Raw genomic sequence first — 22,358 nt, 5'->3', positions numbered from 1 at the left:
GAGTCAAGTAGCAAACTGAAGTCGCAGCAGGAAGTCAGAGTAGACATTAAGTAAAAAATTTAATTTACAGCTTATTAGCTCCCCCGTTAACAACTATCGCTAAGACTGCAGGCGCCACCATGTTCAACAAAGACCAGATCAAAATTAATCAATAATTTGTATTTATTTCCTGTCTAACACTCATTATGTTGCTTATATATATATATATATATATATATAGAGGGAGAGAGAGTACACCTACTGTCTAAATCCTCAGTACAACTGGTAGCTATTTTAATGCACACTCCATAAGAAGAAAAATCTGCAATGAAATTTTAAAATTAATAAGTTATTTTATTAATACATATATTTTAAATTAATCAGCCAATTACTCGCTTATCAGAATTTTTTTTCTATAAAAAAATTGAAATCGGCGTCTGCCTCAAAAAGAATTCATACTGGTCTGGCTCTTGGTACAATACTACCCTGCACAAGCCACAGCTAACATTTGCTCAAGGATGGACACGTAAACTCTGATTTCTGATAATTTGGTTTAACAATGGAAACATTGTACAATAATATGCTTTTCTTTTGTTTGAAATGGTTCCCATTTTCAGACTTTTTCCTGTCACTCCATCCAATTATTCACAGGATTACTAAATTTGTTTATTCTCCAATGTTGAGAAACACTTAGTATGTGTGACTTGCTGGCACAAGTACTCTTAGTACACCATTAATTCCTGCTGTTCCTCCTTGTAAAGTCCTTTAAGTAGGTTGTGGTTTTAAGGTCTAATTTATGTTTCGAAATAATTACACTGACAGCAGCTGATGTCTGACATCGATGAACAAACCACTATCAGATTAAAGAAAAAAACAACCACCGCCCTATCAGAATATCAGTGTTATCTAATCTGGGTTATTCTGAAAGATTAACAAGATATACTTCTGTGGACAGAAGCCATCCACTTCTTAGCCAATAGCATTAAACTGCTAATAAGTTGCTAAGTTAAGCAGCCAGTATAACTGAAGTTATGTAAACAAGTTTAAAAAGCCTGCCTCAGCTTATGTTTCCTCTGAGTTCAGAGTAAACAGCTGACAGTTTGTTTCATGGTTTAAATTAGAAACATATACTACTGTGGATATTTGCAAAGTAACTGTAAGAAGGGAAACAACATCTTGTCTCATACTGAAAGATAGACAGCAGAGGACAGAAGTATCCCACAAGACAAATTACACAAGAACTACTCGTCCACCAGCGCAGATTTACTTATCAAAAGGAAATCTCTAGAATATTTTCGGTTTAGCAGGTGTTTTAGACTTTGCTGAAATAGTTTGATTCTAAGAGGTTTTGATCAAATAAAACTACAAAGACACCATTACAAGTAGTGAAATTAAATTAAATTAACCTGATGCCATGCAATGTTTTCTTTTGTCCTCAACAAAAACACAGAATACACCAGCATACCAATGGTTTTTTCCACATATATCTCCAAGGAGAGAACGAAGAGGGTTTCATGTCCACAGACAAGAAACATTAGGTGTAAACAGCATGTCCATGGTTGCAGTTTCCACCTGTGTCTGACCAAACCTCCACAACACTTCGAGTACAGTGAGATTGCACCAGCCCCCTCAGTCTGCCCCCGCACACATGCTGGCTCTACAAGGCAGTGTATATATATATATATATATATATATATATATATATATATATATATATATATATATATATATACACATATATAGCAAGGGAGACGACGTGTCTTACTGCAGATTTTATTTCAAACTCGGCAAGAAACCTTTATCATAAAGGGTAAATAAACACATAGAACATTTCTACTGATGCCATTAACTATTTAACTGTTTCTTGGGGCAATATGATTAATCATGGAAACTTCATACCAGTTTCAGATTGGTCAGAATAGAAATATTGACAAACTCTGAGCCCAACAGTGCAGTTATCATATTTATGCAATGTAAATTTATTTTAGCCATCCCATCACGGCATCTTCTGAGCAATGCAAAGACATAAGTCAAAATTACAAATATAAACCAACTGGTATGGAAATAAGTCAGCAAAGCTGCAGGACTACAAGATAACTGGTGTATCTGTCATTTTCCAGCTAATGGTTGTACTGTACCATAGAGCAACTTAGCACTAGCATTAGCTCAGTTAACTAGCTGGCTAGTTGGTTTGGTTAAGTTCACCCATAGTAAATGCAAAGATACATGACTGAAACTTTGTAGATTCATCACTGAAGAATGCTAACATTTCCATTTTCCATTTGTTTTGTTTTTTTGTTTGCTGTTTAGGAATTTGTAATATTAGTTTATAAACAACTAATATCCGGTATACCAAGAATATTAAGGTTTTATAGTGGGAGACAAACACAAACAATTTATTCAAAAGTACAGAGGACAGATCTCATAAAATGTTAAACTATAAATATAAGTGCTTGAAGCAGTTTGCATGGGAACAAAACACATTCAATACAAAACAAGCCTTGTTTCACGTTTCCAAGCACATACACCAGTGGGAAATAACTACTTGGTGTGGTAGGGCTGTTCGTGCTGGGGAAGCTACTGTTGATGTCTGGTCACCTCAGTACATGTTGAGGTTGTCAGCTGGACATAAACATGGCGGAAAGTAGACGTGGTTAAGATGCATGGTATCTATGAAGGCGGCCACCAACATTATCTGCAAAAATGAATGCAGAGAGAAAACAAAACAAAAAAAAAAACCTGTAAAACAAGGCAACATTTCCAATATTTTCACTTGGGTCTAAATGCACCATAACCGTGAGCAGAGAAGTCACTGGTGGTAGATGATTGTTTATCATGATGTTAAGGTTAACTGAGCAAAAATGATTGAAATGTGGAGGCTAACTCCAAGAAATGTAAATGCTTAGCTAAATGCAGTCAAATGCATAAGAGGTCGTTCCAAGTCAGGTTCACAGCACAGCCTCCCAGGTTTGATGTTGACTAGGGAAGCTTATCAAGTAACCTCCCAAATACACGCAGAGCAGCCACTTCCCGAGTCTACAACTGTCAGAACACAGTAAACAAGGCAGTTTGTGAACACTAAGCACTATTTTTAACCGACAGGTTTAGAAATGTAGAAATGCAGCTACAAACACCTAAAAATTCTGATGAAAACAGCGGCAGTGAATGCAACTCTATGCGGTCTCTGTAGTCTCCATAATCCTATAGAAATTAAACTTTGACATACATAATATATAGTTTAGTTTTTATAGTTCGGTGTCCTGTATATCAACGTTTAATTTCTATAATGTTGTCCCATGAAAAGATATAATGAAATGTTAGCAAAATGTGAAGGGTGTACTCACTTCTGTGAGATACTGTATACTATCACAAACATGATACAGAGACAAAATGTTTAGTTATGAAATGAATAAAATAAACATAAATAAACAAAAATAATCCAACTGTCTAAGTGTATCATTTCCACCAGATGTTATATTCTGGAAAGGGACTGTTAGCAAAAGTATGCTTAACATTTTGGTGTAATTTGATATTGTGTTAAGCCTAAAAAAGTTTGTTTTTGTTGTTTTGGTTGTAGCATTCATACTACAGGAAATAAAAAAACATCATATATTTATGTTTGTGTAAGGTGCAAAGCCCTAGGTTTGCAATTTAGGGTGCATTCACACGAGGACGAGGTTGTTTCAGCTCGGTACGATTGAAGACTCGGTTCAGTTTGCAACATTCTTCCGGACAGAGTTTGCGTTCATGCTACACTACTCAAACAAATCAGACCTTTTAAATAAAGCATGACTGATGAATGAACGATTACGTCAACATGTGTTTTACTGAGCCAGCTTCATTGTTTCATCAACCACAACCAGCTTCCTTTTCACTGCTGGTTTCTATCTTTGTTTTTAAACCTTTTTATCACTTAGTAAAAAAATATCTTTACTGAAACCAATTATAAGTGGTTTATTTTTTACTTTCCTTTTCCTTATCTAAGCAAAATTTCCATTGCAGAAGATGAGAATGACATAAAGGTGAAGGGTTACTGTAAAAATTTTCCATTACAACAGAAAAGCGTGTAAATGCCAGCTTGAGGTGGTTTTTCCTGTTTTGAAGAGATCTGATGCACACTCAGGAGAATGGAAACAAGTTATTCCTGAAGAAGAGCTGTAGTTATGTTTGCATATTGTACTTCCTGTTGTATTTTGTGAAAGGCCTCTCCTGAGGTGTCATGGTGACATTTTTTTTCAGCAGCAGCGATTATTGTTTAGGAGAAAAAAAATACATTAAAAAAATAAAATAAAAAAGCAAGTCCAGTAATGGTGGGCACAAGTACACAAACATACACTGGAAAGAATATGGCAACATCTGCCACCATAAGGAACATTTTTCAGGCTCAGATAAACCTGCTCGAGTTGCAGTGAGACAGTCGTCATGCTGGGAGAGGACTGTGGCTACCATTAACCAAACAACGTCCAACTGCCTGAATGAACCAGTACTTGGCCGCGTTAATGTGTGACCAGAGACACAATAGAAAACAAAAAGAAAGAGGAAGGGTGGGTGGGGGGTTCAGCAGCACGGCTGACATGACACAAAAATCAATCGTCTATTTCAGGGCAAAAAACCGAGACAGCCACTGTCCAAATGAGCCTGTTCCACAGAGTGGGCCAAACAAACAAAAAACAAGAAGAAAATGCTCCTGCATGTTTAATGCTTTCTGTCCTACTTTCACTTCGATTTAAGTCACACTGCAAACAGGCCACAACTGAGGATTAAATTCACTCAATCAACCAGACACTTGAACATAAAATGAAAAAAATATTAATATTATTCAATATCACTGAAGTTATTGCATTTTTTTTCAAAAACCTATCAATAGTTAAATGTCTGGATTTTAATGTGTTTTTATTGTGCTCTTTTATCAGTGTTCTTATTAGTTCTCATCCAGCACGTTGTGGTTTTCGTTTTATCATTATAATACTATATAAATATATATATATATATATATATAAATATATATATATATATATATATATATATATATATATATATATATATATATATATATATATATATATATATATATATATATATAAATAAAGCCGACATCCTCATTTTGACCCACAGTCTTATCCAGACAGCTTTAGATCTGCAACAACACCTGCAGTGGATAGAACAAGACTGCAAGATGTCATTGACTGAGACTTAAATAACACTCAGCTTGGCAGCCATTTTGAACCACTGAAGGACCAACTGTCCCCCTCTGACTCTTCCAACAAGAGGACAATGATATTGGAAATAGACGAGAACATTGATGGGAACGCCTGAAATGGACATATAACTACAACTGCAAACCTTCCGCACATGCTGGTTTCAAACGATCGGAAGCAGAAATCTTTGAGAACAAATTAATTTTCAAAACATAAACATAAAATGAAGTATTGACTGAAAATGAGGATGAGGAGCTTCTGGACAAAAAAACCTAATCTGTTCTGTCTCTGTCATTACAAAACAGCTTTAACAGTTCTATGTAGCCTTCTTTTCTTTGCTCTCCTCTATATTTACTCTAACCCTGCCTTAAACACCCTCTGAGTAAACAGACTTAAAAATGTACACATAGATTTTACAATCTTGACTAAACGCCTTTCTTTAGCCTGCAGCTTGATTAGGTAAAACAGAGAAAGAGGATAAGTGGGAAAAGGAGAGTGAGTGTTGGTTTAGTCAGACTAAAATGGCTTCCTGCATTTCAAAAGGTAAGGAGAAAAATACTTCAGGCGAATTCTTTCCCTACAGCCAACCCAAGTATCACATAGTCAGAGTGACAGAGAGGGAAGGAAATGAAAGAGAAAACATGATGGTGTAATAAAACAAGAATGAGAGAAAAGAGAGAAAGAATGATTACATAGATAGTCTCTCTCTCTCTCTCACCCCTCCTTTCTGCACCCCCCCCCAATTATTTTCCCAAGAAGCATTGCTTCTCAGTACAAAACAGAATTAACCAGCACAGCCCTCTGCAACACTGCTCCTCCAACACTAAGGAAACGCTTCACCTCATTGGAGACGATCCAGAGCTCCCGCACCAATAGGAAAGCAGTAATGAGGCCGGCGTCACGGTGACTGTTTTTAACCTCATTGTGCAAGATGGCAAAGCCACAGAACACACAGCAGCTGCAGGAGATGCAGCAGGAGAATGAAGCATCTCAACTCAGTTTATCACACAACATGGACCAGAAATTTAAAGGCTTTAAAGGAAAACTTTAAGAAGCACAGAACCTTTAAGTTAACTCTGAAAACGCCAAGTCTTTCTTTGATGTTAAAATACATGTAGAACCTCAAGCTTTTAATACCAGTCAACATAAGGACATAAATTTTTCAGGACGGCCTCAGTTGTCAGATCATGAAGCTATAATGATGTAAAATGAATCTATCAATATACATAGCACCATAAAGGCGAACCAAAACAAAACAGAATTTAGAATTTAGTCTTGGCTTTCAGAAGGAAACATATTGGCATTAAACAAACACACAACAGAAATTGTTCACATATTTACTCTTTTCCCCAACTTTTTTTTTTTTTGGCTATTTACAGTTATTTATGCTACTATTTATTAACTATCCTAACAAAACCAACTGCTACTCAGCTGGCTTTTGGCTCCAACATGCATCAAAAACATCTTGGTTTTATTCCAGCCATAGCGTATCATTATTTTTCTTCTTTTCAGACACACATAGAACTTTCTGCTCACTAGTTAATCTTTGGCTGCTCATGAATGGACATTACTGTCAATTTAAGCTCTCTGATTGGTTGGAAGTCTGACAAGAAGTGGCTTCATCATCATTTCCAGGTCAAAATACAGGTCTCTTAGCAACATGGTAGTGATGGTGATCTTTTTTATGATGGAAATGTGATAAATACTGGTACTATCATGGATCAGTCATTGTGGATTTACCATATAGTCTCTAAATAAACACTTTTTCAGGGTTAATATTTGAGATTATGGCAAAGAATATTGGAGCCATTTAAACCCATAATACAACTCAGAAATTCTTACAATGGTGTAGATTCAGCTTGTTTAGCTGTGAGCGTTTCCGTGACAACCGTGATGCTATCGGCGTAACACCGGAGCAGGAGAAATGCTGCATTTGCTCCTTACTGGAGCGAGATGCTTCCATCTTTACACGCCTAAGATCATTTTGAAAACTCGCATATTTTTGTCCGATTCTCAGCTGGTTGATGTGTTTTACGACGCGTGCACTGGGTCCTCTGACGGAAACCTGCGTGTGCGCGCGCAAGTGTCTGTGTGTGTGCTCACTGCCGTGGACATGCCGTCATGTAAATCAGATAAACAGCATCAGACTGTTTGCTTTTTGATAAAAGGACAAAATGTAAACCTGTTCTAGAGGAAATGTGACTTTAAATGACCATGTCAGATTTATTTCAAAGTACATACATGCGTGGTGACATCACTTCCTGTTGTAAAGCAAGGCATTGCCTGTTAGCATTAGCTGCTAAAATGAGAGCCAGTGGTTTTAGCTTAAGCTGCTAATGTAATGTAATACGCTACAAAAGACTTTGTAGGTGACTGTAAACCACACTGGTGAATGAAAACATCTGAATTTGACAATTATCTCTGCAAGAGAAACTGATTTGGAAACCAGTTGAGTGCATATACGCTAAGATCTTGCAGAGCCTCGGTAAGGCTGGGCTTACACCAGAAGACTTTTAAAAGATTTGCACAAGACTGAAAAACTACCAGCTCACATCTTAAGTCAAATGTTAAGATTTTTAAGTCTCAGACTGAGATTTGACAAAGACTTTGAATCTTTTGGGGTCACCATTTACAAGACTACAACTAGATTCTTTTAGCAATTTATTGTGACATTTGTGGATTTATATGTGGACAGTTGCTCTCAAACAGGGCTGATCTGCCCACAGTAAAGCAAACAAGGGGAGAATTTCACACCCGGAGGGAATTACACATCATTATTAAGTGTGGCTTTACATCTCCACCAGGTGTAACACCGACTCATCAGAATCTAGAGGCATGAAGGAGTTTCTATTCTTCTCTCATTTGTTAGATCATTATACTGTAACACATAAATGATCCACAGCGGATGTTTACTTCTTAATAACCATCTGCTCCTCTTTCTGGACGGTCCACCGACGAATTTTCATCACCGCTTCTAGTTTGTCTTTTTTTTTTTTTACATCCGTTTTTGCCGGTGTCAGTAGTGCTGTCGCAATAACCGCAATATCGCAATACCGCGGTATTGTTAAGCCTAATCGCAGGGCGTGGCAAGCGACCGCCACCACCGCCGGAAGAGTGTCCTGGTTCCGTCCAAACTTCTATTTACATCCGGTCCTACCCTAGAGCTGTTCATTTTAAGATCAACAGACAATGGCAACTGCACTAGTCCCAAAGCCAAATGTAACTGCCCCAGTTTGGGAACATTTCGGTTTTCACCCAAACGAAAAGGGAGAACCAGAAAATTTACAGGAGGCAATATGCAAGATCTGCGCCAAAAAAGTCATTGTCAGTCGGGGAAATACGACAAATTTGAGATCTCACCTAGCTAGCAGGCATCCGGCTGTCGCAGCAAAACTGCCCCCGTCAGCAGCTTCAAATAGTGCCGCTCAGGCTGGTGCCAGCAGACAAGTTGGAGTAGCTGAAGCCTTTGGACGAGCTGTCAAATACAGCCGTGAAAGTAACAGGCATAAATGCCTTACAGATGCCGTTGCAGTATTTATCCTGTTACACATGCAACACCACAGAGGAAATACCTTAACCACGACACCCACATTTGTTTCTAAATTAAAAACAAAAAAACGGACAGAGTTGATCAGTGTGAAGGATGGAGAGGGAACACGGAAAAGCATGACATAAGTGACGTAATGTAAGGGCCTGAATATTTATACTGTCATGATGGAGATCTGCATAATTACCATGCAGTTTAACATTGGAAGCTGCCGCGCATGTCGTTTCCTGCTGCTGCATCAGCACGACCCTCCACCTGATCTGAGAAATTGAAACTAAAACCAGAACAGCGCAAGCGGCGGTCACAACCCGCAGCTGCAAACATAAACAAAAATACATAATTTTTTTCTTTCTTATTTACACACCTACTACTACATTTTTAATAAAATCCGCGTAGATTGTTGCCTTCGGCAAAATCAGGATTGCGCAATGTTGATGAATAGATCCATCTCCCTCTCTCTTTTTTTTTTTAATTGCGGTGACACCGCATACCGCGGTGTTGAGACAACATGCAACACCGCAGGAGGAAATTCCTTAACCGCGACACCCCTAGGTGTTGGGATTCTTATTTCTGCTTTTGTCAGAGCTCATCTATTGGTTGTTGATATGTTTGATATTATCGCAGATCCAAGACTAAGGAAAGACTGACGTTAAAAAGCGCAGATTAGCAGCGCAAACCTAACGATGGAGATGGCGGGAGCGCTGTGACTCCAGTAAAACTCCTAAGATTTCCTAAAGACTTTAGTTATTAGTCTGTGATCGTGAAAATCGTTTGGTGTGAGCCCAGCATAAGTCACATGAGAGTAGGATCATGTTAAAGGATCTTCAAGTTTTAAGAGTCGATATTGGATTTATGTTATTTGAATCTATCAAATTAATAAATCAATATTCTAAAACCAGCCCTATCCAAGATGAAGTCTCACGTCTCATCTTTTGTATCAGCGTTCCCTCTACAATTTTATGGAACCCCTCTCATGGAGTATGAATTCACCGAAACCAAATCAAACTTTTTTTTTTCTTGTTCTTGCAGCCTTGAGAACAAGACCAAAATTCTCATTTCTCGTGGAGTGTGTAACAAGCTTTACTCCACTTTATCATCTCTTTGCTGCCACTCTCGAGCAAGCTGCAGTAGAACCAGACAGGAAGTTGAGACTCCAGTGTGCAGTTTTCAAAATTAAATTATTTGCAGAGAAGTGTCACATTTCCGGAGTACAATTTCACCCACTTAATATGGGCTGTAAATGTGCGCAAATATAGACTTTGTTCATATGGATCCATTCATACAATATCCTTTACATTTGTAACATCAGAACAAAAATAAATCATAATTCTGAAGGCATGGCAGCTCAGTGGAAACCCTGTGTATAAAACAACTGGACGTTAGCATTATTCCTTTATACGTACCAAACAAAAGCAGTTCAGTCTTAAATCAGAAAACAAAATATAGCCTGTTTGTTAACAGTCTGCATCATGGAACACCCAGGTCTAATGACATCTGCACCTTCATGTTCACATCAGTCATTCTTCTTATATTGTGTTCCACTGGATCATCCCCATAGAAAATTGTATAAATTTAAAAGATTATAGTAAACTTGCAAGACTATGACATTAAGCTAAATGCTGTGCTGACATAGACATGGACAAATATCACTAGCGACATGCAGATATAACAGTGTTGTAAAAATACAAACTGCTTCTCATCAAACTGGATTCAATCGTTCTGCCTGTAGACAAAGGCGGATCTTTGACAATGGCTCAGTTGACTAGGTCACATCAGCACAAAACAAATGAAACCTTATTACCATATGAACAGCTACACCTGCCCTCCATGCGAATATACAGAGCGTCATCAGAATGCTAATGGTAAGCTAACAGCACTGTGTTTTCTCCCTGATCCAAGTCCTCACAGGAACATTTCCTATGACCTCTTGAATACGGTATGAGAATCCAGTAGTCCACTTTAGAAAATGGGCCAACAACTTGTTTCAGATGTAACAAAAACAGGAGTTTATCTTTCCTGTACATGGTGTGTTCCAGACTTATCAGAAACCAGTTGCCACCCATTACAATTGAAAACATTAAGACCAAAATTTTAAAGTTTATTAATGTTGGAGTTGCTTCCCCAAATGTAACTACTGTCTAACAATAGTAGGTTTAAGTTTAACTGCTTTTTGAGTCAGACTTGGCATTCCCTGTCATTAATTCTCAGGTTGACTCGACTATCCCACTCATGGTGTGTGATGAAGTCTGCATAAATAGTTCTGTGTGAATGTTGTGTTTACTCTTACTTAAGGCTAAGGAAAAGTGCCCTTTCCAAAAGCCCCTAGTTTTAGAGGAAAGCTTCCCGTAATCAAAATACTGCCTCAGTAATCAGCAACACTTAAACCAACAGTTACATTTCCTGGTTTTTAACCAGCAGGACAGCCTTTATTTTCTCCCTAGCAGAAAATGTGGCCAAGCTAACCTTGCATGTCTGCACATTCCTCAATCTCCAAAGTTTCAGAGGCCCATAGAAGGGCGTACATCCTGCAGACAGGTCCACACACACACATCTGCACAGCTATCCTTATTAGGACGCTGCTTTTGGTACATCTACCATTCACAGCAAACCCAAACTCAAACCCAAAACTGAACCAGAATCATAGAAATGTTTTCTTGCTGCATTAAGTTATTTTGGTCCCCATGAAGAACCTTGGTCCTCACAAGATCAATGATGCTATCACAAAAAGGTCCCAATGATGTAACAAAACCAAGTCCTCCCACACTGGTCTGTAACGTAACACTTTACACACATCTTAGTCTAAAACATAAATCGCTAGGTGATGTGTGACACTAAGAGTGCAAATCTCTCAAAGAGCAGGGAAAAAAAGAAAGAAAAAGACTAAATAAGCAGTTCGTTGGGAAATTTTCATGGCAGCAGGTTGAGGAATATGACTCACCGCTGTGTGCTCGCAAAAGTCCAAAATGCTAACTGCATTATAAAGTCACTATTGCCCATTTCATTGTTTCTGTTAGAGAACAGTGTTAGTTCAAGATAACAAGAAGGTACAGGTCAGGGGGAGTGCTAGACGGGGGCTCGGGTTTCCAACAGTTCTGAGTGGCCAGGTTTGCAAGCAACAGCCCACACAGTCTATTAAAAGATGTGAAACACATTCAGAGAATGTCGGTTCCAACCAATGAAAATGAGGCTCAGATTTCCAATAGGCACCAAGAACAAGTCAAACACTTGGTTGGGCTCTGAACACCAGGACAAAGAGTACTTCCTATAATCTCCGTACTTAAAAGCAAGGTCAACACTGCCTTAGAAAAACAACAAACAAGCAATTAAATAAATAAACACCACAGTTATTTTCAGTCATACATTAGCAGTGTTCCATCAAAATTAATTTAAGATTAAACTAATGTCCAATTTAATCAACAACATGGATAAAAGAGAGGGACGGCCACACATCCACCACCAAACATAAGCATCACCCTGAACAGTTACAACATCTCCCTGTTTGCTGTGCGCATGCTGTAAGCTCGTGCACTGGGAGCATACATGGTGCATTTCAGAGCAGCTCGGCCACTCACGCGGCATTTGGGACAGCCATTTGTCCTCTGACACAACGTGGGCCTCATAAAAACCTTAATAAATAAATACATAAATGAAGTAAAATAAATATTTAAAAAAAAACTGCACCTCACAATTTAAACGAGTCCTCAGTAGCAGCCACAAATAGATAGTTGGATCACAGATTTTATGTCTTAATGGCTCAAGATAATATTGGAAGTTCTGGAACAAATTTGTCTTGTTAAAAACAACATCTGAAACATCTAATACTGAAACGTCACAGAGCAACAATAAGGCGTATTTGTTTATTTTTTACACGAATCAGCGCGTTTTGTTGGTAAAAACTTGGACGAAACTTTAGATTACAACATTCTGGATCCACAACACTGTTCAGTATAGTCAAACGCCAAAAAAAGAAGAAGAAGAAGAAGAAGAAGAAGAAGCTAAACGAGAATCAAGAGCTCTCCTCTCTAATACCACCCATTTCTCTTAACCGCCACAGAGGCTGGGGGTTGGTTGTGGGGGAGGTGAAAAACAGTCACTAAAAGCAAAATGCCTTTCTGAGGGCTACATGGATTAAAATAAATGGGAGGAAAAAAATACAGCAACAATCATTAAACAGTGAAAACACAATCGGGCGTTCACAAGTTAGGAATGTTAAGAAAAACAAATCCATTTGCATCATATAACGATTCACTACAATATTTCTTATGAAAATTAACATATTCGTCCAGGGATCCATAGCAGTGAGGTAAGTTTACAAAAACGTGCTGTGTAAACACAGAAAAGGTTCACAGTGCGTATGTGTGTGTGAGGTAACTACTGGCTTCAACTAAGGACAACCAACTGAAGAATATCCACAAAGTTAGCTAAACGGCTAGCATAGCATTTGTTGCCTTTGGCTTGTCTGCTAGCTGTTGCTCACAGCTAACTGCTCGACTATGAGTCGCCGAAAATGATCAAACTGTAGATTGTTTCACAGATAATTTTCATGAACTGCGTAAGATTCAAGACCAAAGGATATTAATTAACACGTTGCTATAAAAACAACAACAATGCATCAAATTATGGTTCCAACGAATCAACTTTGCATTTGTCGTGCGTCGTATGATACAGCACTGAAAGTCCAGCAGACGGAAAGCCTGTTTTCTGCAACCAATTTTATATTAAATGTCCCCTTGTAAAACAAGAATAAAGTCTACAATATGTGCTCCTGGTGTTTGGGGGGCTGTGTAACAACGGTATGCTATGCCTCAATGAGGATATTATCTAAACTTGCTCAACAAACTAAGCTTAATTTAATAATGTAAAACACCACTCTTGTTTAGAATCACTCTTTCGTCATAAGGGAGTTCACTGATTACACAAATTACAAAAATTACAACAGCAGCAGATTATCTCGTTTTTCTTTAGTATTTAAACCGAAAAATAAGTTCATCAAAATAATGCACTAGCAGCCCAACGACCAAAACGTTGCACTGAACTGAAACTTGCAGAATCTGGTTGCGAGTTATGGGGATAGTTGAACTAATGTTGCAGTAATGGTGATATAAGAAAGCCAGTGAGACATATTCCCAGCGTTACAAGCTAACAAAATCAACACGAGGGAGTTGATTTAAAAAAAAACAAAAAAAACACGGAAGAACAGTCCAGACGCAGCCCTGCAGGGAAGGCTATTTATTTTTATTAGTTTTTTTAAAATGCCAGCTAAGTAAGACACTTAAAAGTGGAAACACAGTGGATGCAGCCAACTTGATTTAATAAACTTAGGTGAGTGCTTGATTATCCGTTGGCTAGCTTTGTAGCTGTGGGATGGCAGGCTGAAAACATGGTTGGTTAAGTTACATTTTTATCACAGCCCTTATATGTACAAGAGCATATTACCACTTAACAAAGATTTCGTGTACTTACCTAAAGAGGCATTCCAAATTTGCACAAACAAGGAAATTTCATTTACAGAAGGAAGTCTTTTGAGTATCCCAACATCAGTTCCAATTAGACCAGTAGGCCTGTAAATCGGCCTCGGAGTCGCCTGTATCCTTTGCCCTCACAAGTAGCTCCTTCTCCAAGGTTAGGAAACAAAGTTCTCAGGATCTCCAACACATTGCCGAAAAGTTAAATTCCCTGTCCAGTTCGGGTTTACTATATCCATTGAGTATCTATAATAGATCCCCGGTAAATAACTCCATTTATTTTAGTGTGTTATATATTTACAGTCGCTTTTTATAATGGGGTATACGCTGCTGTATGTGATACGGGGCTCCGATTCTGTGTCGGGTCCTTACATTTGGTGAAGCGCCCATCCCCCTCCTCGCCGGCTCCGACCGCAGGCCCCAACGAAACTGACACACAATCATGGTACGGGGTTTCCCTGGCGACCGTGCAAGGGCGCAATCTTTGGGCGGTGCTTGCTGAGATGTCCTGCCTCTCTCCATTGATTCGACAGTAATTTGTCAATCATTTCACATGCGATGGATACGTTTACATGATTGGTGTACAGACACGTCGATCATGTGTTCGTAATTACTACGTCAAACAGGGTGGGTACTGCTTTGACGAGGGGTGCGAAAGTTATATTTTGCTGTATGAGTGTCCTGGTAGCTCACAAGGAGAGGAACTACAGAGAGTGTCCGGATTCGGGAGATAATTTTATACACCAAGAGGATCTATATCTTCCAAATTGTGGAGAAATGTTCGTTATTATATTCAAATCTATGGAACTTATTCTGATTCTATAGTGGGATTATCGTTTTTTCTTTGTTTGTGGGTAAACATTCCCCTTTCTGCTATGGAAGGACTTTCCTTGCCAGTACATAATAGCAAGCGTTAGCCACACGGGGTCTCTGGGGCCCAGTTTCAGGGCTTCAAGAGGCAGGGTTAGCCCACTGGGTCAGCCCCACCTACCGGTTTGTCAGATGAACGGAGTATTAGCCTGTGCTGCATTTGGTGAGGGGTTGGACTGGGAAAATTCACCATCTTTTCTGGTTTTCTTTCCTTTTATTACTGGGCCTTCCTTCTTGTGTTTTCATGACCTCTCGTGACAGCTCGACCCAGACTGGGGGAAACAGGACAAAACCCGAAAACAAGTGGCTTAATAAAGCACTTTTCTGACAGATGTCTAGGAGGAAATGGTAAAAAAATAATAATAAAAATAATAAAAAAACAATACCGCCTGGTTTTCACAGGGAGGAACCTTTTCATGTGTGTAAAATAATTTTAACTTATGTTATAATGAAACCGTCATAATGATGCTGTGCTATTTTGTCACGAGACTAATGGGTTGATTTTATATGGTGATACATGCAAGGATAGTTGCCGAAGAAATACGGCTGGACAGCAAAAATCATTGAAGTTATTGCAACTTCATCAATTTTAGTTGATTTGAAAACATTTACGAATGAAGGTATTATATAATTATATGAACACTGGTGATTCCTGTTCAGTTACGCTGTAAGCCGCCTCTCAGCATAAAGCTATTTCATGTTCTTTAAATAAATCAATGAAATAATAGTCATAAGGCCAGCAGAAAAGAATCACTGGCTGTCCTCTGTCCCCATGGATAACTTCGCCACATCATGCTACTTCAGTAGGGGTTCAAATGCCATTAGGGACCCCTCCCACCCTGACCACCACCACCACCACTTCTGCAACGCCCCCTGGCAGACTGCAGAGCTGCCAGACCACGGACATCTATGTTCAGGCAGTTTTTGTCGGTCTACTGAACCAACAACTCATGACCCCTTGCACATTATTAGTTCACATTTAAGTCATTTGGGCACTCAGTCACTTCCATGCAAATTTTTACACAGATTTGTAGTTATTTTAATTATTGTAATATATTGAATTTCAGTATGCGTGACGCGTCTGTAACAATGCCCTTATGTGTTTATGTAAACGCAGTGCCCAGCAATATCGTTGCATCATTTTGTGTAATGAATATGTAAATCATTTGTCAATGCAATGATTTAACCAGCATTATGAAACACGACGATGGGTATGATTTAGCCGGACATCGTGAGGTTAACTGGTCTGCTTCGCAGCTGCTGCTCCATAGAGGCGGTGAACGCGCACGACAAAGCCGCCATTGTTACCGCAATGAAAAAACAAGGTCATATGGTCGGTGCAAGCATGCACTGCGACATTACTACCATCCCCCACACTGCGCACACAGCTTCAGCAGATCTCACTTTTAGGGCGTTTCAGTCGATCACGTAATAATAATCAAAACACTTATTTATTGTGGGAACATTTTAATAGTAACCATGTTCAGAAGCACTTACACAAAAGACCATATAACAAAGGAGCATCGAAATGGAGAACTCACACCGACATAACTTTGGAATTTCCACTGTCTAGTCAAGTCATACTGCATGCATAACACTACCATTTATTTATTTATGGAAGATTTACCTTATAAGTAAAATATGACAACTGAATGCTGCAAACTCATGCCAACAAACATTTCTTAGTGACAATGTGGACACAGCTCATAGAAATTTGTGTATTAAGGTTAATGTGCAAAAACTAGTCAGTCATTAGACACAGCTGCAAACTTCATCAATTACAGTGAACTCTCCACAGCTAGTATGTAACACATCTTTTATCTTTTACATAAGAAAGAAACATTAAAGAAAATCCAGTAATTATGTTTACACCGAGGATGGCAGATGGTACAGAATATGTCCCAGTCACATGTATCTAAAATATAGCCATGAATCAGTTAGTGTTATTATCGAGTATAGTTTAGGGATCTTTGGGAGAGTAGTTACATACTGCCTCACAATCACACACATTATATAAGTATATGTGTGTGTGTGTGTGTGTATTTATAAAATGTACGTGCAACAGAAAAAGGTCGGCATTAACAGAAATTTCACCTGTCTTTTTTTTTTGCTCCTAATGAAGGAGCCACCCTCCCACTCCCTTCCTGCTTTCAACAGCTAACTAAGCAGCACAGAGAAAGAAAAGGAAACAAATGGCTGACTGTTTGTTTAGTTTACTGCTGTTAGAACATGTCTGCTCTCCACCCTTCTCCACCTCTTGTTCAAGGTGTTGATGCTTGTGTGGCAACAATCTGCAGTGAAATGCTGCCCTCCTCTGGTTACTATGTGGCATAACAGCCAGGGGAGGCCAACCATCCACCTTTAAAAAGACATCTTGCCACTCAAAGCAGCTTCAGACTACCAGTGACATTGTTCACCATATCCTCTTCTCCCATGATGGCCAGTACAGTGCGGGACCCAGACTCCACCTGCAAAATACACAGAGGGTTTGATTTGGTGCAAACACACACATTTGTACACCAAAGAACTGAGCAACAATTACAAAACACATTCTGTACCATGCTGATAAGCACTTTTTCGATGTGACCCCAACAGTTAGGTGCATACACCCACCTGGGTAAGTCCTGCATCTTGGACCAGGTAAGTGGGCAGGCTGAGGCTCATGGCCAGGGCCTGTAGCTCCAGCAGATGAGCCATGTTGGTGCCTTGGACCACCACCTTCTTGGCCCTGTATCAACACCATTTTCATTTAAATGTTCATGATGATTCACTCGGTTGACTAACAGAATTATAAACACTGAAATAAGAAAAAGGAACCAAGAGCAATGCTAAACCATAGACAGAAAACAAAACAACTACAACCTATAAATAAGATGTATGACTTGTTTACGCACACTCAGCCAGCATTGTAAACAGGTCTTACCCACTATGGTCCCACTTCCAGGCCATCTCTCTCCAGCTGTTTCTCTCCTGTAGAGCCTGGTACAACCCCACAGCAGCATGGCCGACCTGGGCAGCCACCTGCACAAACACACACAGTTCAGTCCCAGTTTCTCCCCGTGTTCTGCTGCATCGCGCTGGAACACAAAAAGATTACCTAAAAGATGCATTAACAAGCCTGTTAAACTGCAGGGCAGCACTGAGTGGAATATTTCTCATTTTTGTGAGATTGGACCATTTTCACTGTCATCATTCCACAGCTGCACAATGGTTGGGTAAATGTCACTTTTCTACTTGTCTGGGCTTATCAAGGAGTCTCTGTTAAGGCTCAGTTATACTCATGCGGCATCTGCGTCAGGTCGATTACGCCGTCACCGCAGTAGGCTCTGCGTAGGTCCGCAGAGGCTCGACGTGTCCCTCTCCTGACCAGATGTGCGGTCCGGCTACAGGAATGTGGCGATGTGGAAGTAATCCATTGTTATTGGTCAGTTTGTGATTACGCGTTTCCAGAGTTTCGGATCTTCTCGCTGAACGACTGCGGAACGACGTTTCCTTCTTTTTCTCAGTTGTTTTTGCTGTAAAATGTTAAACAGACGGATCATTTCTCCATCTGCTTCCACGATCTTTCCAAGGCCTCGCACTGTGTCAGCCGCCACTGTTGTTCTAAAACAGGAAATACTTGCCGGAACTGAAGCAAACCCACTGCAGAAACTCCACCCTATGGATTTACCAAACAATACCAGTCGTCCTGTCACCTGCAGATCCAGAAAAGAAACTGCAACACGGCGCTGTTACCCTACGCTCGAGCATATACGCACAATTCATCTGCATCAACTACATGGATCGGACCTGACGGAGATGCCGTGCGAGTATAACTTCAGCTTTATATGCAGTCATCATCCTCCCAGTAACGGAAAGCTGCTTTGACTGTTGCTCACATGATGTTATAGATGAAATCTGTCTGCACACATCAGCACTTCCTATATTGTTAATTAAATCTCTGCAGTCAACAAAGGAGGGTGTCACTTTAAAAACTGTTTTGCAGGATGTCATGATACTATTTCACATGTCATATTTTCTAAAAACTTTTCAAAATGATAAAGAATTTATTGTAATGCCACAGCATCACATGGCCTGAATAGGACTGCACGATTGATGGTTTTTAAATCAAAATCATTATATTTAAAATGTTGATTTTAGCAAATCGCAAAGGAGTGTGATTAGTTTTCATGTTACACGGCACCCCATCCAGGTTTCACACCTGCAGGGTCCACAGTTTTACAAATCTACTCCTTCCTTGTTAGAATACAGAGCAGCTCATATTGCAATGTCATCTCATGTGGAAATCCTCCATCTCATGTTAGAAAACAATTTCTTCATAAACACGAAATGGAGGCTGGAATTTAAAAGATTTAATTGCAATATTTGTTGAAAAACAATCGCTATTACATTTTTTCCCCCCAAAATTGTTCAAGCGTAGGCCTGAACGAACAGCGCTGTGGTGTATCATTGACGGAGATCGCTGGCAGCCATGCTGACACTTCCTCTGACCATCTAAGGTTTGATGAATGATGGATTGAGAGCCAACCAGACTGATAGAGCTTTGTTATCCAAAAGGTACAGACAGTCCTGTTTTGTTTTTTTTTTAAGCAGAAACACGGCCCCTCATCCTGTGGTTAAAGCCAAAGAGACAGAAACATTTGACGTCTTGGTACGTCTGACAGCAGAGGGTGCCTTCCTTCACTTTACCAGTAACACTGTGTGATGTTATTCACTTTCTCTCAGCTCTGCACCAAACAGCTGGCTTTTACATCTTTACAACTTTCACATGTTAACTTTAATCTCTCTTTAGAAAAGACTAAGAATTGTTTGTGTACTTGAACATAGCATACGTTCCCTAGTCCACACTGGCACCAGTGGATTTACCTTTCCAACACCCATGGCAAGGTCCATATTAACCACAAATACCATCTTGAATGAGAGGTCTTCATCCCCCTCCTCCTATACATCAGAGCAAACACAAAGAGACACTGAGATTTGGCTTTGGACAAACTCTACGAGGTCTAATGTACCAAGGTGTACCTGCAGGGGACTAAGGCTAGCTTATGGGCACCTCATTCTCCAGCTTGTTGAAGTAGTACATGGCCGCCTCTTCGGCAGACACGTTCCGAGTGTGCAGGAGCGCCTGAAATGATTAGAAGAAGAGAAAAAGAAAGGTCAGAAAACAGAGGCGATGTCCACTGGAACAATGACCACCACAATTTTAAATCATTAAACCTTTTATTTTACTGGCAATTCACTCATACTAAACAACTAATCCACAGTTATTATGGACAATTTAAGACTTTTGTTACAGCTGAAACAAAAAGTGAATGAATGGGTCGGTACGACATTCATCATTCATTTGTTTCATGTCAGTTTGGCATGAAAGGGAGACTGGGTTAATCATCTCTTCATATTTTCTCTTGAATGGATAATATGTAAGTTTGCTCTGAATTAATAGTTAAACTGGAACCGTTTCTTCATTTTAAAGGCTAATGAGTAGCAAAACTTTGTCCCGTTAAAATGAAAATAGAAACAAAAATTCTGAGTCATACAGTAATTTAAAGTGGTGCGTTTTGCCTCTGGTTTGCATTTTAATCGCAGATGATCCCATTTATTTTACTGTGGGAGGCCAAAATCATGACTGAGATTCCTATGTGACCATGTGGGAGGCCAAAATCATGACTGAGATTCCTATGTGACCATCTGTCCAGCCATACATGACACTGTAAAGTAAGCTGTTCTCGTACGCTGTATAGACCCATGACGGTGAAGTCATTTATCCCATTCAGACTCAAGTCTTTCATTACTTATATGTTCTAAAACTTGTGGGTTTGAAACTGTACAATAAAACCTTTTTCTTCTTCATCAATAAAACTATTTAAGAAGTAAAATTTTTGGTCTTCAAAGTGGATTACCGATTTTGTCATTGTGTTTCTCTGTGTCTTAACAATAATTAGACTTTAAGAGGAAAAAGGACTCATATGTTGCATCTGATTTGAATGAAATACTGAACTTTTGGAAATGATATGTACAAATTGTGGAATAGTTTGGTGGGATATGGGGAAAACGTGGTTGTCACTTTCTACCAAGCCCTTCCCCAGCATTAACAGAAATTCAGTATTCCCTCCATTGATAACCAGAGAAAGATGCTGTGTTGTCTCACCTGTTTTGCTGCCTCTTCAGGGATGTCCAGCTCTCTGAGCTGCTGCAGAAACAAGGGGTTCACATCCTGAGTACCTGGGTCTGGACCTGGTTCCTCCGATGGCTCCATTATTGCCTGCAATAACAAAAAACAGCTGTAGCTAACAGTCTTAACAGGAGTACAGCTCCAGTCTTTGTTACATGATATATTTAATATATTTGTGTTCTCTTGTTTATCAAACATATACATAGATATTACATGCGAATTATTGGGGGGGGGGGGGGGGGCTTTAAATACAATTATGTTAAGCTACCATAATTAACGTTAGCGGGTCTACGAGAATTTCTACCCATATAAGAGAGTCATGTAACACAGGGTTAATCAAACAAACAAAGAAGGCTAACTAAATTTTAAGAAAAAAAGTCGTGCTAGTAATCGTAAAACTACTGACCTAGCTGTAGCAGTTAGCTTTCCATTAGCAGAGATAACACTGCGGCAAACGCTTGCAAAGTTAGCCTTTAGATAATTTGTAACGTTATTATTTTAATTATATCCATGAAAATTCCACTGATATTTCCCCCCAGAATTCCCTGACATTAGTGTTTACTAACAGTAAAAAGCGGCACTCCTTGATCCGCAGCTAATGTTAGCACGAGCCGTTAGCGGGAGATGCCTAGCTAGCTATTGTCCGAAGTCGGTTTTGTAGTTACCTTTTCGTCGCAGCTAGATCAACAATGGCGAGTTCTTTTGTTTTCCCAGCGGATTGTTGACGGCTTAATTTTATTTAAGAACAAAACAATTTAAGGTTCTAATATGAGATTGCGTTCATCAAGATTTTCTTCTTCTCTCCTACTCTTCCACCGCTTCTACTTACTCTCTGGTTGGTATAATGGCAAACAACATTAAAGCGCGTAGCGCCACCTAAAGGTGAGGAGTGTGAATCATTAGCACAAAAAATAATAATAAAAACTTCATCCAATGCTGTTTTAAGACATGATTTTATCAGATTTCTGGATTTTACACTGCATCTATTCATTTCCCACACCTGTCGAGGGTCACAGAATGGTCACAAATTCTAACAAATGTTTGGTGTAAACTGACTTAACTGGGTGAACCTCAGAAGCCCACGTGCAGATCAATGCATCACGTCATGTACTTCTTCTAAACTTAGC

At 39.3% G+C, this 22,358-nt stretch overlaps 2 protein-coding genes across 5 annotated transcripts in view; both read right to left on the bottom strand.

Annotated features, from left to right (window-relative positions):
• setd5 (SET domain containing 5) overlaps nucleotides 1–14,622 on the bottom strand; it is a 44,623-nt gene extending 30,001 nt beyond the window's left edge. For 2 of the 4 annotated variants that reach the window (XM_041979799.1, XM_041979800.1), the window contains exon 1: nucleotides 14,188–14,622. The gene's annotated coding sequence lies outside the window, so the exon portion shown is untranslated. The remainder of the gene's footprint in view (nucleotides 1–14,187) is intronic. The other 2 variants (XM_041979801.1, XM_041979802.1) reach the window with 1 other exon arrangement.
• Nucleotides 14,623–17,077: 2,455 nt separating this feature from the next.
• On the bottom strand, nucleotides 17,078–22,060 carry si:dkey-19e4.5 (UBA_like_SF and PTH2 domain-containing protein). Its single transcript, XM_041979809.1, has 7 exons — nucleotides 21,897–22,060; nucleotides 21,208–21,321; nucleotides 20,113–20,184; nucleotides 19,926–20,000; nucleotides 17,983–18,080; nucleotides 17,673–17,787; nucleotides 17,078–17,527 (listed from the first exon to the last, which is right to left on the bottom strand). Exons 2-7 carry the CDS (start codon nucleotides 21,313–21,315, stop codon nucleotides 17,441–17,443), a joined length of 555 nt encoding a protein of 184 aa, XP_041835743.1. The 5' UTR covers nucleotides 21,316–21,321; nucleotides 21,897–22,060; the 3' UTR covers nucleotides 17,078–17,440.
• Between the last annotated feature and the right edge of the window lie 298 nt (nucleotides 22,061–22,358).

The sequence above is a fragment of the Melanotaenia boesemani genome, chromosome 3, assembly GCF_017639745.1.
Source record: "Melanotaenia boesemani isolate fMelBoe1 chromosome 3, fMelBoe1.pri, whole genome shotgun sequence".
NCBI classification, from domain to species: domain Eukaryota; kingdom Metazoa; phylum Chordata; class Actinopteri; order Atheriniformes; family Melanotaeniidae; genus Melanotaenia; species Melanotaenia boesemani.
This window is presented reverse-complemented; position numbering and strand designations above follow the sequence as displayed.